We start from the raw sequence: 15211 nt of genomic DNA on the forward strand, positions 1-15211 counted from the left end.
TCCTTCCATCCCAGAACTGCAGTCATGGAGCCATCCTACCAGGTCTTTGTGACTCAGTAATGTTGTAGCCCTGCAGGCATGCGCATGTCTAACTCTCTTGTTCACTCCCCATACAACTAAGTGAGGCCCCAAAGAAGCCAGCTTGTGGCTGGAATTTCTTTATGTTGCTCTCCATGTGCTCTCCTGCTGGCACCAGCATCAAACTGGTAGGAGTGGGATGGATTCATGTTCCTCTCCTCTGCAAACTTTCCCATACAAAACCCCTTAACAGCATTCAGTGGTGTGCAGCTCCGTGTTTAACCTTGGCATTACTTCTGTCTGTTAAAAGGAAAAGTATCTCCACTGTAAATTCTTCCTCAGCATTATTAAGAGTGCGAGTGAGTTTCCCCAATAGAATTTGTATTTTAAATCTTAGAACAGTTCAGCCAGAAGGTGGATTCAAAAAAGACTGAAAATAGCCAAGTTTAAGTCTTATCTATATTTTTTTTATCATCCATGAAACACAAAGAACAATTTCATATAGTTCTAAAACATACTGGGAAAACATTATCACATGCTTAATCCGGAAAACATGTAAAGCCCAGGAATAAAGCATCACCCAGACACCACCTCTAAAGCCTATTTACACATACAGCAGTTTAAAAAATGTTGTGATGAAATATAAGGTGCCAGCCCTACAATACTGAAACTGCTAAAGCTAGTAATTTCAAACAGAACAACTGAGGATTAGCTCTGCATTACAACCAGCAGGTCTGTCCTTGGTAACAAAGAAAGCACGAGCTTCTGTAACACAATCCACCTTGTGAGATTTCAGCTTTTACATCACATGGTTCATCCTCGAGGTAGATGCCATCCAGAACTGAAGACGTACTGTCTGTATTACATTCAGCAGCTAATACAGCATCCATCAGTCAACAAAACCAATTGAAACCTGTCTGCTTATGCAACTGAAACAAAGGCACTTTGCGATACAGGGTTAAGTTTCCTACTGGAAAGATCAACAAAGGTAAGAAAGGAGAAACACTGACAGGAAGTAATCTCATCAAACCCTGTTTAACAGACACTTTCCCCACTATCTGCAGGGAACGGATTCCCATGGAAGTCTCCAGTCAGACAGAAGTACAGTCTGTTACACAGAATAAATTCCAGACAAAACATACAGCCTCCAACAGGCAGGACTCCCTGAAGTGACAGAAGCCAGCAGCCCATAGGCAAACTGTGAGTGACAGCAAAGGATCATGAGGGGAGGGGAAAACACACAACAGAAAAACCCAGACTGCATTAAGACATTGCACTTCATCTGCTCTGCCCACCACCGCTACCACTCGTGTTCCAACTGAACTAGTGCTGCAGCTGAAGCTGACATATTCTGCCTATCCCCCTCCTGCAGTCATTCCAGTTTTCTTTGCTTACTGAGAAGAAAACTGCATGGAAAAACATAATGGAGGGGACAGCAAAGTGCATCATCATTGCACGATAAACTCTGTAACACAGAGGATGTTTAGGATTAATGCACACTGGTCTGAGCAAGCATTACAAATACTCTGTTTAAGAAAAAAAAATTTTCTTATCTGCACATACAACTTAACTGAGAAGGCACATAGCCATACTGAGGCATCCTCTTCCTCTAGAAATGCTGAGCTGATTCCTGCCTGAGGATCTCTCACCATACAACACATCTGAACAGCACAAAGGCAGCGGCTGCTGCAGGATGCCCACCTCAAGCAGAAGGAATGTGCAGCCTGGCTGCAGGGGAACAGCTACACGGGTGTTCCTCTCACCAGGACTCCACTTGCCCACAAGTAACACACCGATTTCATTTTCTCATCAGAAAATACATCGACGAATTAGTTCTGCTTTAGCATAAATTTCTGTGTGTCAGTATAAATGCAGTGGGTGTTAAATCATCCTGCCTGTCTCCGGGATAAAGACTAATTTCCATTTCTGGCTTCCTAGACTCCGTGATCAGAAAGGGTCATTTTCCAGGCAAATTGCAAGTGTCAAAAATAAGAAGTGCTGCATAATTTGCTCAAGAATGTACAGAAAACACATTTTAATCCACATCTAGTCCACAGATGGCCATGTTTTCTCAGTGCTGAGTCCATTTAATACTTTTGAGGTCAATTCCATCCTGCACCATTTCCCAGAGAGGGCTGTAAAGAAAGGAGAAAAATGAGGGTTAAAACACACAGGACAACACCACCACCAAGAATCAAACGGACAATTTTATCAGCTACACAAGAAGCCAGTAGGTACCCATCTACCTGCCTTCCCCTTCTGGAGGTCAGTGAGCTTCAGGTGATCAGTCCTCAACTGTGTCCTCCACCCAAAATACAAGAGGTGAGAGAGCAGGTTCTCCACCTCATGCCCTGCTCCCACTTTAGGTGTTAAGTACTGGGGTCTCAGAGACTGAGCCCTTGCATTTGACACTGTCCAGATGAGTCCGGAGTCTTCCACTTTCAGCAAAATAAAACAACTTATAGATATATAAACTCAATAATACCATCTGTGGCTTAGAAGCTTCCAGGGACTGCCCTAAGTGCCTGCCCTACTTGCATTCTTTCCCTGACAAAGGTGGGATCTGGGAGAAGGTTTGTTTCTTTATTTGTCACTACTGTTAATATCAGTCTTCTTCCTACTCTGCTTGCTTATACAGAAACACCACCAGATTTTTGAGGTAAACAATTACTTTCAACTAAATCCAACTCTTAAATGACTACCACACCAAAGAAGTCTTCACGTTCAGTAAGATGGCAGCTCACCTCATTTCCCTCAGCCTCTTAACATGCTGTATGCACTTCTGCACTGTGTAATCCACCTCCTCCTCTGTAGTGAAGCGACCAATGCCAAATCTAAAGCAAAAGAAAACGATTAAGGACTAGAACTATAGGCATAAGGAGGGGTGGAACAAATCCACCACCTACTTTTAGGCAGATAAGAAAAACATTTGGAAACATTAGGAAAGACCACTCCACACACCTTATAGATGAGTGAGCCAAGTCCTCATCTGCTCCAATTGCCCGCAACACATAGGAAGGCTCCAGAGAAGCTGATGTACAAGCACTGGGGAAAGGGAAGGCACTGTTAAGCTTTTGTTCACATGCAGATGCCACACTGGAATAACATTTCCCTAACCTCCTCCAAGAAAGAACAGGTCACTTACAGACATTTCATGCTACTAAGACTTTTTACAACAACCTGTATTGGCTTCCCCAGCCTCTTGGAAACCATCCTGAATAAAAGCAAGAAGAGTGGTATTTCTGCTGCTGAAGAGAAAGAAGGAATGGGAGGATATTAGAGGAGAATGAGGTTTATAGATTAGGAGCAAGAGGTAACAGGTAAGCAGACAGAACACATATAAAACAGTAAGAATAAACACAATGCCAAGCAGAATCAGTGGGAATGCAGACTAAGAGGTGACTGAAGTGAAGGCCGTATAAAAAAGACAAAGGAGCCAAGACAACTAGCCAGAGAAGGAAACAAACAGCCAGAACATTAAAAAACTTTAAAAAAGCCTTTACAAGTTGCTGTTTGGCAGCAGAACAAATAAAGGAAAAACAGTGCACAGAGGAATCCAGAGCAAGATGATCCAGTTATTGTCAGTAGCAGAGAAAACTTCCATCTCGAGCAGTAGGCAAAACTGGTTCCATGTTGTTACTCAATTTTCACAGGCTGCAACACGCAGCACAAAGCAGAGTCTCAGAGAGACTTTCAAATTACAGAAGTGCTTCAGAGAGTCATGTGCAGACCTGTTCTTCCCGGTCGCAGTGCCAACGTACTGTGAATCAAGATCTGCTGACCACTTTGTTCCCATAGGTGAGGGAAGGAGGGCAGCTCTACATTCCATTAACTGCACCAACCAGAGGCATCAAGCTCATCTTAGAAATGTTATTCATTGCTCCTGAAGGGTCAACAGAGCTCCATAAAGCGTATTTGATTTTCTCTCTACTTCTGCATCAAACACAGGCTATATGAGCTAATTTAGTCCCAGTATTTGTCTGGGCAGTTACAATCTGCCACTGGTGTGAAATCCCACTGAAGGACAGAAACTGCTCAAATGCTGGCAGCCTTTAGAATGAGTGAGTCACTGGCAGTTATATGTCAAGGCTATCACAGGTAATCAGTCTACAAGGCTGGCAGGTAGAAATTTCTAGATTGATTTTCCTGGATTTGGGGTTTTTTTTTGTTCATTTTTTTCTTTTAGGGTGAGTAAATTTGACCTTCATTTGAAATGTGGCATTTAAACATCTCAGAATAAAATCCATGCCAGGCTGACTCAGTAACCTGTACAGATACAGGGCACAGAGACCACTCCTTAGTTTGTACCTCCATCAGCAGATGTCATTTTCTCTCCAAAATTCACTGCTATGCTGCCCACGCATTCCACCTACCTTCCTGAAGAGAGAGCCACGTCTTTCAGAGCCATCAGCAGACTCTCCCCTTCCACATACGCAAAAGATAAATTGATGCATCCTACAAATAAATGGAACAGAAAATAAAACTTCCATCAGCTGAAACTGAGGGTAAATCCTACGCCTCAAGGCAACACTTGCACAGTGTGTAGCTAAAGTGCACTACTGAGTCATGGCCACTAACACAGACAGTTCTAATGGGCTCAGGACTCTGCTTACATTACCTGGGTAGCGATGCTCTTTGTCTCCATTCATAACCACATCAGGAATTTCATTCATTATTTTTGTAATCAGTCGTTCTGCCAGCTGTGAGATTCGCTTATGGTCATACTATAAAGAAATCAGAAAAGAGACCAGAATAAATACAGAGCACAGCCTGATCTCGCTGAAACTGCTTTGCGTCACCAGTTGCGTGCAGGTGAAGCAGCTGGGTTTGGTTAAAGCACGGAAAGAACACATCTGAAAAAGAAACCGTCAAGCTTTGCCTGCTCTAATGACTGTTCTAACAGAGAATTACCACTTTGGTCCTTGCTAGCTCAGCCTCCAAAAATATCCCAAAACCATTCAGAAAGATCTGTATGTACAAGCTGCCAAATTGGCTTCCATAAAAGAACCGAGTGCTTTGTGTTTAAAGACGAGTCAGGTAATGCGTAAGATGACGCATTTTGCAACACAAAAGGGTATCTATCTATTATGGTAAGTGCCCCTTATTTCCTTCAGAGCTCTCAAACTGTACCACATAAAGACATGGTCTTGCAAATGATTCTGAACTCTGCTTTTACAACACAATCGACACAGCAAGAACTGCCCACACAGTGTCTTGCTCTAGACTGGAACATGACGTCCCTCACCATACGCTACTGCTTCTGGAGCACATCAGCTCTGATGCAGACACACACATGCAATTCTTGATTGTTCACATGCTTGAAAAAGCTTTAGTCTCAAATATTGCTTGATTTAGAAATGCCAAATCTCTGCCAGGCAAGGAAGAGAATCCAGATGTGAGGCTTGTGCAGCCTCTAACACAGCTTCCATAACTGCCCAGCTCATACAGCAGATTCCTGCGTGTCTCCCAGGAAGAAGCTTGATGCTGTACATACAGACATCTGGCTTATGCATCCCACTGGCATTATATTAAAGGATTCTTACATTCCAGCTGTAAGGAATGCGTCGGTGCCCACAAACAAATACAGCAGCACACAGAGGATTAGACACCAGACCGAGCAAATAAACTGTCCAAGCTACGAAAAAAGAAATTCTTAGTTGAAAAGCTGCAGAAAACTTGAACTTACATACACTGACTAGGTACAATAACGGGCTAGGAAGTCTTTTCTTCCAATACACATTACATAAACATGATTTATTCCATTTCAGAGATGCTGCTAATAAATGTGTGCAGAATGGAGAGCCGAGTACAAGCACTTAAACCTGTATTTCACTGAAACTGTCAATGGTAAATCTGTTGCAGGAAAACAAGATTCAAACCACTTCAGAAAAGAAACTGAGGAAAGCTGAAAATCACCTTTCAGCTCCCCAAAACATCCTTGAAGATCTCAGAACATTTACTCAATGTTACAACACAAGAATCCAGTTTAACTCGGGCAAATGCACACAAAAAGACTGAAGGAATCTAAGACTTATCTGGCCACTTTATGTTATCTTCTGGAATCCAGGACAATCTCCTACATACCTCCAACTCCTGCTGTGCCACCTCACATGCTGCACCCAGGCCCACTGCTAAAGGGGTGGGCACTGTCCCAGACCTCAATCCTCTCTCCTGGCCTCCCCCACTCTGCAGGGGCTCCAGCCTAACGCGTGGTCGGCGACGAACATAGACAGCACCAACCCCTGGAAAATAAGGAAAGCTGGCTTAGTATATATCCAGTTCTGAAATGATGAAAAGGGATTCCAAGGCTTGGAAACATTCCTTATTTCCACAGAAAACACACATTTGGACACTTCACTGGAGAGAAATGTAATGAACACTCTAGGAAGTGGTGTCTGTTCCAACCGTTCATGCTCTTCCTCACTGAGGCTCCCAGCCACGGGAGAAGCTCAGTTTCTCCCAGTGTGCTTCAGCTGCCTGAGGACTAAATACTTCCCTTCCCTCTCGCAATTCCTGTGCAGAAATGAAGTTCACCTCTTCGCACTGAAGTTTTTAAGTGCAGATATCTCATTCATTGATGTTCGTTTACTGACTTCCAGCTGAAAGCTCTAGAACTCCTTTCCCTGGATTACCAAGCTAGAACCAGTCCCAGGAGTCCTCTCCCTTTCTTCTCATTAGGGAGACTCATCAGTAGCACCAGTTTCCAATGGGCAGATCAGATGAACCAGATTTGACAGCCAGGCAGTGTCCTCCTTTCATCTCCTCACCTAAAAACTTGATTTTCATGCCTTCACGTGCCTTGGCTTATCCTAACGAGTGACTCATCACAAGAAGAATGGCTGCAACTTCTGGTCGTTAGAAGTTATGAAATGTCTGTCACCTGCCCAAAATTACTGGTTGAAACCTTAGTCCTTGCCCAGAGACACATCTTTAGCTGTCAGCGCTCACACAGAAAAACGCAACATATTGAAAAAATAGTAATTCTGCCTTTTCTTTCTGAATAGCACATAGAATACAGCAAACCCGCTTTCTGCCTTTCTACATCCAGTTTTACAAACTGAGTAACAGTGACAATTGCTGAACTTCTACTATTTGGGAGTCAGCTAGAAAATCCATAGCCAGATTTTAAACTCCATTCTGCAAAGATGCACAAATGGAGTTGGGGTGAAGCCACTGGAAGTAGAAGGCAACCAAAAATCACTACAAATTCTACAAATTTAAACTTTCCAGTTACCTTTTGACCTCCTTGTTGCAAGCTGCAGTTGGGCCTAAACTTTGCCCTAAAACGTAGTTATTTCATTTCAACTGCTTCAGCATCAATGCTGCTTTGCATCAAGCAGATGACTCCTGAAGAGCCACAACTCCTAATGCTGCTTATAAAACAGTGTCTCTCCCTTTGGTGAAGCCACCTCATAACCCATCAGCACTGCAGATCCACTTACTGCAGCTCTGTGTCTGGCAGCAGTGCTTGAACTACTCCAAAGTCAGTCCAATAGTTTTCTACAGTTTAAGTAACAGTCACTAGGACAGACAGGTTTAACTTCATACCTTGTGTGGTTAACTTAAGGTAGGCATGAAACAAGTCTCTAGAAAAGCACTTTAGTAAGTACCTTTGGGCCCATAAATTTTATGGCCACTGATGCTCATCAGATCAATTTTCATGCTGTTGACATCCATAGGAATTTTACCAATTGCTTGTGCAGCATCTGTGTGGAAGAACACCTTACGCTCACGGCAGATCTCACCTGTAACACAGACACAAGAGCAAAAACACCCACATTATCTCATCTAATTGTGATGATTCCAATGATTCCAACAATGAATCAGTTTACAGCAGGGGCCAGTTCTGAGGTGACAAGGGAAGAAATAGGCGCTGCTGTGTTTCTTTTACAGAGAAGCATCTAAAGCTGTGTAGGGACTACTCTAGCTGATGCCTCGCTGGTTTAAGCAGGTCAGCAGGTAAGAAGCTCCAGTCTTGGCCTATTAGACCTGTGATCAAGGTGTTGTGGTTACTGTGGGAACCAGAGCTTGGCACCAAATATCTCTGGCACTGAAGAGCCGGACAACACTAATGGCCTTAACAATGTAAGCACAAGAGGAAAATCAGCTGCACAACAGGATCAGATGCCTGCCACAGGCTGGAAAAGCAGCACCCTCCAGAATGATGCCGTATAAATGCCAGGGCAGAGACAATGCCTGAAAATGCCCTAAAAACTCAAACATCTTACAAAAGGACATCTTGAATACAAAGGCGCAGGAGGGGATGTGTTTTGTCACTGCCATGGTGTTATCAAGGAACCACTGTGACCTGCTTTGCCAGACTGCTCTGAGGTCTTGTCTCTCCACGTGCCTGCCCAGAGCCTGGCTCACCCTTTCCTTGTTCCAGAAACCTGGCTCTTCAGCAGCCTTTTAGCCTCCAAACCAATTGTTCATGACTGTATATGGCAATACTGGGGGGAGAAAGGGTGTCACCATCCCTTCCCACCCCAAATACTGCAGGTTTCACCTCTTAAACTCTACAAGTGTTCAATAACTTGTATGTCAACTCCATCTGGCCATTTATCCTGGGTAATACTTTTATCCATCATACAATTAAGAATGAAACACAAAACACTGCAGCTGGTCTGTGCTACAAAGCTGCAATTGCTGCAATGCTCCCTGTAAAAGTATCAAGTTTCATCTTCATTTCCCTTTTAAAGTAAGTTTTTATTTGGGACAGGATTATTATTTATTTCTTACCTATACTACACCTTTTGCATCAAGAGCACTTGGCTATGAAAATATTAAGTAAAATGAAGCAGAAGTGATATTTCTTGCCCTCCGGAAGCCACGGTGTACTTACCAATGTCCTGAACTGGCTGCTTTACTCCTATTTCATTATTGACAGTCATTACAGAAACCAAGCTTGTATCTGGCTGGAACGCAGCCTCCAAATCCTGGGGAAATATTCAAACAGAAGCTGTGACTAAGAGCAAAGCAAGATTCCTGAGCACACCTTCAACTTGCCAGCAAATCCTACCCACCACCCCCTACCAACCCCCTGCGTTCTGACAAACAGTCCTGGCAAGAGCACTAATCCAAGTGAATGTCAAATTCCTGTAGGAAGAGGAGTATGATCAACTGCATATCCTAACCCTGGTATGCACCATGCCACTGGACTTGACTAAATCAAGTCAGAACAGGCTTTTGCTGCGTCTCATGCATTCCTCTGAACTTCTTTAATGAATTAACCACCCACAAAACAGCTTAAGCCACACATAAACAAAGTGAGGTTGGCTATAAGGGAACTGCACTATATACAAGAAAGCCTCACGCAAAGAAAGAGTCCGCCAAAGTTCCCAGTGAACATGACTAACACTTCTGCACCTGCAGGCCTGATCCCTCTGCCCACCACATACACACACCATCTCTCCAAGCCAGATGACAAGGCCAGAAAAAAACCTGATGCTGTCTTGTATTGTAGGACACAAACGACAAAATAAGCATATACAACTTCTAAATCCCAGGGCTGAGGCATGTACACCCCAAAGGGTCAATGCAGAGACTGCAATCTGAAGGGAGTACTGTAATTGCTGTCTCTAATGCCTTGAGCAGCTCAGGTCATGAAATTTCACCACTAAACCCCTGTACCAAAGCCAGCTCTATCCTAGTCATGTATTGCGCTCTCCACAGGGTATGCAGCAGCTCCACCTGCATGGGTACGAATGACAGCAAGTGAACGGTGGCATGAGAGATGGATGTTTTTTAGCTGAGGAAAAGTCTAGAGCACCAGACAAAACAGAAGATCCTTCTCCAGCTATGATGATTTGACTGTGACTCTCATTCTACCTGGTGATATTTATCATCCTTTCCTCTTGAACGTTAAGAGGATACAAGGTCCTCTTGAGTATCAACACGAAGCAAACCCTCCACTATTTCTACTTCCTGTCACCAAACAACTCACCTTCAAATCTATGAGCCCATTTTTTTTAACAGGCAGATACGTGACCTGAAAACCTTCTGTCTCCAGGGAGCGACAGGAATCCAGCACACACTTGTGCTCTGTTTGAGTAGTGATGATGTGCTTTTTTCTGGATTTATAGAACCTTGCAACACCCTGTTCAGGCACAACCCACAAACAAGAGATTTGTCATTCATCACTGAAGAAACAAGGTTTACACAGCAGGATCAGAAACAAGACATTACTATTCAGACACAATTAACCTGGATCTTCCCTCTTTGCCCTGAAGTTATGAATCTAAAAGGTACTGCTGTGTAATTCACACTATATTTCCATTAGCACTCATTTTCCAAAGCATCTCTTTTCAAATACCCTATGAAAGTGTTCACTGAGAGAAGACACTATTAACAGTACTACTTTATAACAATATCTGCAGTGGAGTCACACGCAGTGATGCATACGCGAACAACTAAAACACTGCCCAGTCTTAGACAAAAACAAGTTTGTAATCAGCATCTCCACTGTATTTCATGATAAAGACTCTAACTACTTAAGCAGAAGGGTTATATTTGGTACATGGAAGATAAACATTATTACACTTTGTACTCAAAACCACCTCCTGGGAACCAAAACATCCCAGTATTCCCTCCACGTATGCAGCAGAATAACACAAGCAGTAAGTCCAGGAATGCAAATATTTGCTAACTAACCCAAGATATTAACATTTCAGCTACTGAAAGCTGTGTACAGTTCTTAAGAGCGTAATTTTAACATAATGAATAACCAACAGCGTAAACCTTTTACCTTAATAGCCATGTTATTTGCTTCTGTTGCACCACTGGTAAATATAATTTCCCTTGAATCAGCTCCTATTAAATCCGCAACTTGCTGTTTGAAAGACAAATTTGATTTGTTAAGACAAAACACAGTGAACTCACTGTAGCAAAACACATGCAAAATGTTCTCAAGAATACCCCCTTAAGCCTCGGAAGGATCACAGCTGGTATCTAGTGAAGTTGTGCTACAGTACAATGGTCTACATAGCTGCATTAATATAAAATGCATAAGTGGTGGTATACACGGCAGTACAGCAATAGTGGTGCTAAGCATTAGGCTGCCATAAAAGAACATAAAAATAAAGTAGACAAAATGCCCGGATGTGTTACTTTCAAAACAATTTACAGAATCCCGTATCTAAGATTAGGAGAATGATACAAAACGGAGTTATCCCAATGACTGCAGCACTTTGTGACCTTTGCCTCAAGTATTTTTTCTGCCATTTCAGTTCCTCTAATCTATTTTTTCTTGCCATAAATCTGTTACCGCAGAGCTACGTGAGGAGCAGGCTGCTAAACCAGCCCACAGCGAGCTACCTGCAACAGTTCATCATTGCTCTTGATTTTCCTTCAACACTGAATTCCCTCACCAGCAGGAAACCCACTGCAGAGAGCCAGACTCACCTTTCTCGCCTTCTCCATGGCAGCCTCACTCTCCCAGCCATAGGCATGTGTCCTGGAGTGCGGGTTGCCGTAGTACGCTGTCAGGTACGGGAGCATCCTGTCCAGGACCCTGGGATCCTGCGGGACACACACCACCCAGCCTTGGACACGGAGAAGGGAAAGCTTCTCTGTCCCCTCCACACACCCCGCCCCAGGACTAGCGCTGATGCTCCTGCAGTGTCTGGGTGTAGCTCAGGCCAGATCTTGAACACGTGAGGTTACTATATGCTATATGCAACACAGCCTCCAGCAAAGCCAAGTGTCTGGCAATTATGTTCTGTGCCCTCCACTTGCATCAAGGCAATCACAGAAGAACGGGGTTTTCTGAGCATACGGAATCATGAACTGGTTTGTGTTGGAAGGGACCTCAAAGCTCACCCAGTTCCAACCCCTGCCACAGGCAGGGACCCCTTCCAATAGAGCAGCTTGCTCCAAGCCCCGTCCACCCCAGCCTTTCCTCCGAGCAGGAGAAACACAAGGTCTCAAAAAGCCACGGGAGGTTACTCAGGCATTTTGGCTGCGTTCAGCTCTCGCTGCCCCTCAAAGCAACGCCCATCCCCGCGGGTATCAACTGCGGCTGCCGCTACTCCCGCAGAGCAGGAACGGAGGCGCGGGACCCTGGCCAAGGCAAAAGCCCTTCTGGGGTCGGGAGGAGACGGTGGCATCCCGAGACCCGGCCCTTACCAGCGGGGTGGTGGCCTGAACGTCCATGTAGAGCGGCCGCAGGGCACTGCCTCCATCGCCGCTTCGCCCTGAGGGAAGGAGGGAAGGAGCCGTCAGGTACCGCCGGCAGCGCGGAGCCCCGCCGGCAGCACGGAGCCCCGCCGGCCAGGCCCGCCCGCGCCCCGGGCCCCGCCGCTGCCGGCCCCACCCCGGCCCTACCCGCTGCCGGCTCCGCCGAGAGCCGCCGGGCACCGAGAACCGCCCGCGGAGCGGCCCGAAGCCGCCACAGCATCATGGCGGCGTCACCGCGCTGAGCCGCTGCCCGCCCCTTCCGGAAGCGTCACGGAGCGCGCCGGAAGCGGAGGCCGGAGCGGGCAGCGGCGGAGGGCGAGGGGCGAGCGAGGTGCGGGGGGGGGGGGGGGGGGGCGCGGCAGAAGCGCCGTGAGGTGAAGCGGGCGCGGCGGGGCCGGCCGGGGTGGGCGCCCCGCCTTGTCCCGGGGCTCCGGATGCGCCGCGTCCGAGCGGGAGCCACGGTCAGCGGGACCCGTCCGGCCCGGGCTGGTTGTGGAGGTGTTCGAGACCCAGCGGTGAATCCGTGGGGTTGTGCTTGCGTTTCCAGATGCCTGTGACCGTGGGCCCGTACGGGCAGTCGCAGCCCAGCTGCTTCGACAGAGTAAAGATGGGTTTCATGATGGGCTTTGCAGTGGGCATGGCGGCGGGAGCGCTGTTCGGAACGTTTTCCTGCCTCAGGTATGCCGAGGGAACGGTTGGCACGGGCAGGCTCGGGAGACCCCCGTGCTCTGGGCTGGGAGCGGAGGTGCGGGGCTGCTCCTGCCGTCGCAGAGGTGAAGCCTTGCCCGGGCTCGGAACTGAGCGCCTGGTGCGAGCCTCGGCCTCACATGGGGCCCTCCGGACGTGGGGCGTTACCTGCGGGTGCACGGGGGGCAGTTTTGCCCATGCGAGGCTGTGCTGGAGGCGGAGGCTGCGGGCGGTGGCTCCAGCAGGAGCTCCCTGTGCAGGCACACGCGCGGCGCCCTCCTCCCTCGGGAGCGCTGCAGGCTCTCGGGGACCTGGGTGCCCTGATCCCTGCACGGAGGCAGCTCCCATCCTGACCCCGAGTGGCAATGGCAAGAGAGGAGGCAGAGCCGTGGCTGGCGCTGGCACAATCCCGTCGTGACTCAGAGGCAGTATCGCACCTTCCCGGTGTGCCAGCACAGGGGTAACCGCCACTCAGTGCTCCGGGCTGGCTCCTCACTGCCTGGCGCTGGCACACATCAGCCATGGACAGGAGTTACTGAAATAAGCTCCTTCCTGTGTTGCAGAACTCGTGCTTTTTTAATCTGTGCTTAAACACGGAGATGACCCAACCCGAAGCCCTTCAATGATGCTATGGTTTAGAAGAGAGCCCGAGAGGAGGCAAAGGCACAAAGTGTAATTTGGCAGCGTTGAACGTTTCTGGCTGTCTCACAGATCCTGGAGGGTGTCTGTAGGTGGTTCAGTGCCAGCAGAAAACACAGATCCTGGGTATTTAGAGGAAGCAGGGACAGTCCTTCTGTCCTGTTTGAATGACACAGCTATACAAAGAGAACAGCTCCTTGCTCTTGTAGCTCTGGCACGGGGCACCACAGCATCCCCATGCACAAGCAGATGTCGCTTAGACTGAAGAGGAGGTGTTTGATTTGGGTGCTCAGGAACTCTTACCTGGTTGTACCGGGTGTTTGCTGCTGCGTGTCTGTTACAGGCTTCAGCTCCTGTGTAATTCCTGTGTTTTCCTTCATCTCAGGATTGGCATGAGAGGACGAGAGCTGGTGGGAGGAGTCGGCAAAACGATGATGCAGAGTGGTGGGACATTTGGGACATTCATGGCTATTGGCATGGGAATCCGCTGCTAACCTGGAGCGCGGGTCCCAGCCCGGAGTGCCCCCGTCCAGCCATTCCTCCTCTGTACCATAATAAAATGTTTGGATACCTGGAAGCAAGAGCTCTTCGTGACGTGGTGAATGAGGCACCATCTCCTTGCTCTGCTGGTTGTAAACGTGCTTTTTACCAAATTTCTACTTTCCTCCCATCTCCTACTCCCATGATGATGAGAATTAATGATCCTTTGTACTACATTAAAGTTCCTGGTTCACAGGTGTAAGCTCGGCCCTCCCGCTTCTCCCTTTGGTACTTGGGCAGCTCTCATGCCCCATGCACTGATGTGGAGCTGCTCTGTTGCACTCGTGTTCCTGAGTCTAGGGGAGTGACTTGTGGCTACTTCAACTCAGCCGTCAGCTTTCTCCCTTGCACGCGTGGGTGGGTTGAGGTCGGCCCCATTTCCAAGTAATACAGGGCAAAAGCGAGGGAGCCCAGAGGGACTTGGGCAAGTCCTTACAACCAAGGGCAAACTGCAGCAGCTCAGGGCTCCAGTCAGCCCGGCAGCGCGTGGTGCAGGCAGCAGTCAGGGAAGAGCGCAGTCACGGGTACAGCCATGCTGCAGGAGCTGGAAATCCTTACAGCTGCTAAACGGAAACCCCCTCTGCTGCCGTGAGCGCTCATCCTTGCGCTGAGTCACAAGGGTGACCTGGGGGTGATGTAACCTCCTCAGGCCTTGAGCAATGCCCTTCCTGCAGCTCCGCCCTCAGGACAGATAATGCGTCCCTGCTCTGCAGGGCACCAACTTACAGGGCACTGCTGAGCCCAAGACAGGAGCTGTGGTTGTGGCCACTTCCATTCAGCACCAGGTACTGGCAGCGGCTCTTTACACTCCCTGGGCGTAGGAAGGGGTCACCCGTAGGAGCTGTGCTGCCAGGACACCGGCCTTTCTGCCTCAGCAGGTCTGCGAGGTGCTAGGGAGAGGGTCGCTCCCTGCAGCCCTGGCCTACGGCTGGACTAGCACATGGTTAGTTCAGTGTTGCAATCTCCTGGTATTTGCCTGTTGAAACCAGGCTTATCTTTGCTGCTTCTCCGTTTCTGTTTAGGATAGGGTAGCAGCAGCAGAACCTGCGCCAGCAGCCACAGAACCTGTACCTAGTACAAGTGCCACTTCCCCAGTTTTTAAGGGAGAAAACACCAATTTGCTACTAAAAGCCTGCTCTGCTGTCACGTGGCT

General features: G+C 47.6%; 2 protein-coding genes across 2 annotated transcripts; one reads left to right on the forward strand and one right to left on the reverse strand.

The window, feature by feature from the left end:
- Positions 1 to 459: 459 nt before the first annotated feature.
- NFS1 (NFS1 cysteine desulfurase) lies at positions 460 to 12457 on the reverse strand. Its single transcript, XM_065691451.1, has 13 exons — positions 12340 to 12457; positions 12142 to 12209; positions 11419 to 11535; positions 10763 to 10846; positions 9962 to 10114; positions 8861 to 8954; positions 7629 to 7763; positions 6103 to 6260; positions 4637 to 4742; positions 4392 to 4473; positions 2980 to 3063; positions 2763 to 2852; positions 460 to 2153 (listed from the first exon to the last, which is right to left on the reverse strand). Exons 1-13 carry the CDS (start codon positions 12413 to 12415, stop codon positions 2090 to 2092), a joined length of 1311 nt encoding a protein of 436 aa, XP_065547523.1. The 5' UTR covers positions 12416 to 12457; the 3' UTR covers positions 460 to 2089.
- On the forward strand, positions 12429 to 14260 carry ROMO1 (reactive oxygen species modulator 1). Its single transcript, XM_065691452.1, has 3 exons — positions 12429 to 12523; positions 12740 to 12870; positions 13904 to 14260. Exons 2-3 carry the CDS (start codon positions 12740 to 12742, stop codon positions 14010 to 14012), a joined length of 240 nt encoding a protein of 79 aa, XP_065547524.1. The 5' UTR covers positions 12429 to 12523; the 3' UTR covers positions 14013 to 14260.
- Positions 14261 to 15211: the final 951 nt, after the last annotated feature.

Source organism: Lathamus discolor, chromosome 11 (assembly GCF_037157495.1).
Source record: "Lathamus discolor isolate bLatDis1 chromosome 11, bLatDis1.hap1, whole genome shotgun sequence".
NCBI classification, from domain to species: domain Eukaryota; kingdom Metazoa; phylum Chordata; class Aves; order Psittaciformes; family Psittacidae; genus Lathamus; species Lathamus discolor.

What these genes read in the sequence shown, in the direction of transcription:
- NFS1 (XM_065691451.1), bottom strand. Translation starts at nt 12,415, where the DNA reads ATGATGCTGTGGCGGCTTCGGGCCGCTCCGCGGGCGGTTCTCGGTGCC. An exon ending in TAAAATTTATGGGCCCAAAG is followed by an intron (nt 6,261 to 7,628) that starts GTACTTACTAAA and finishes CTTATTTTCCAG; the next exon opens with GGGTTGGTGCTGTCTATGTT. An exon ending in GTGGCTCTCTCTTCAGGAAG is followed by an intron (nt 3,064 to 4,391) that starts GTAGGTGGAATG and finishes CCCTTTCCCCAG; the next exon opens with TGCTTGTACATCAGCTTCTC.
- ROMO1 (XM_065691452.1), top strand. Translation starts at nt 12,740, where the DNA reads ATGCCTGTGACCGTGGGCCCGTACGGGCAGTCGCAGCCCAGCTGCTTC. An exon ending in GGAACGTTTTCCTGCCTCAG is followed by an intron (nt 12,871 to 13,903) that starts GTATGCCGAGGG and finishes CCTTCATCTCAG; the next exon opens with GATTGGCATGAGAGGACGAG.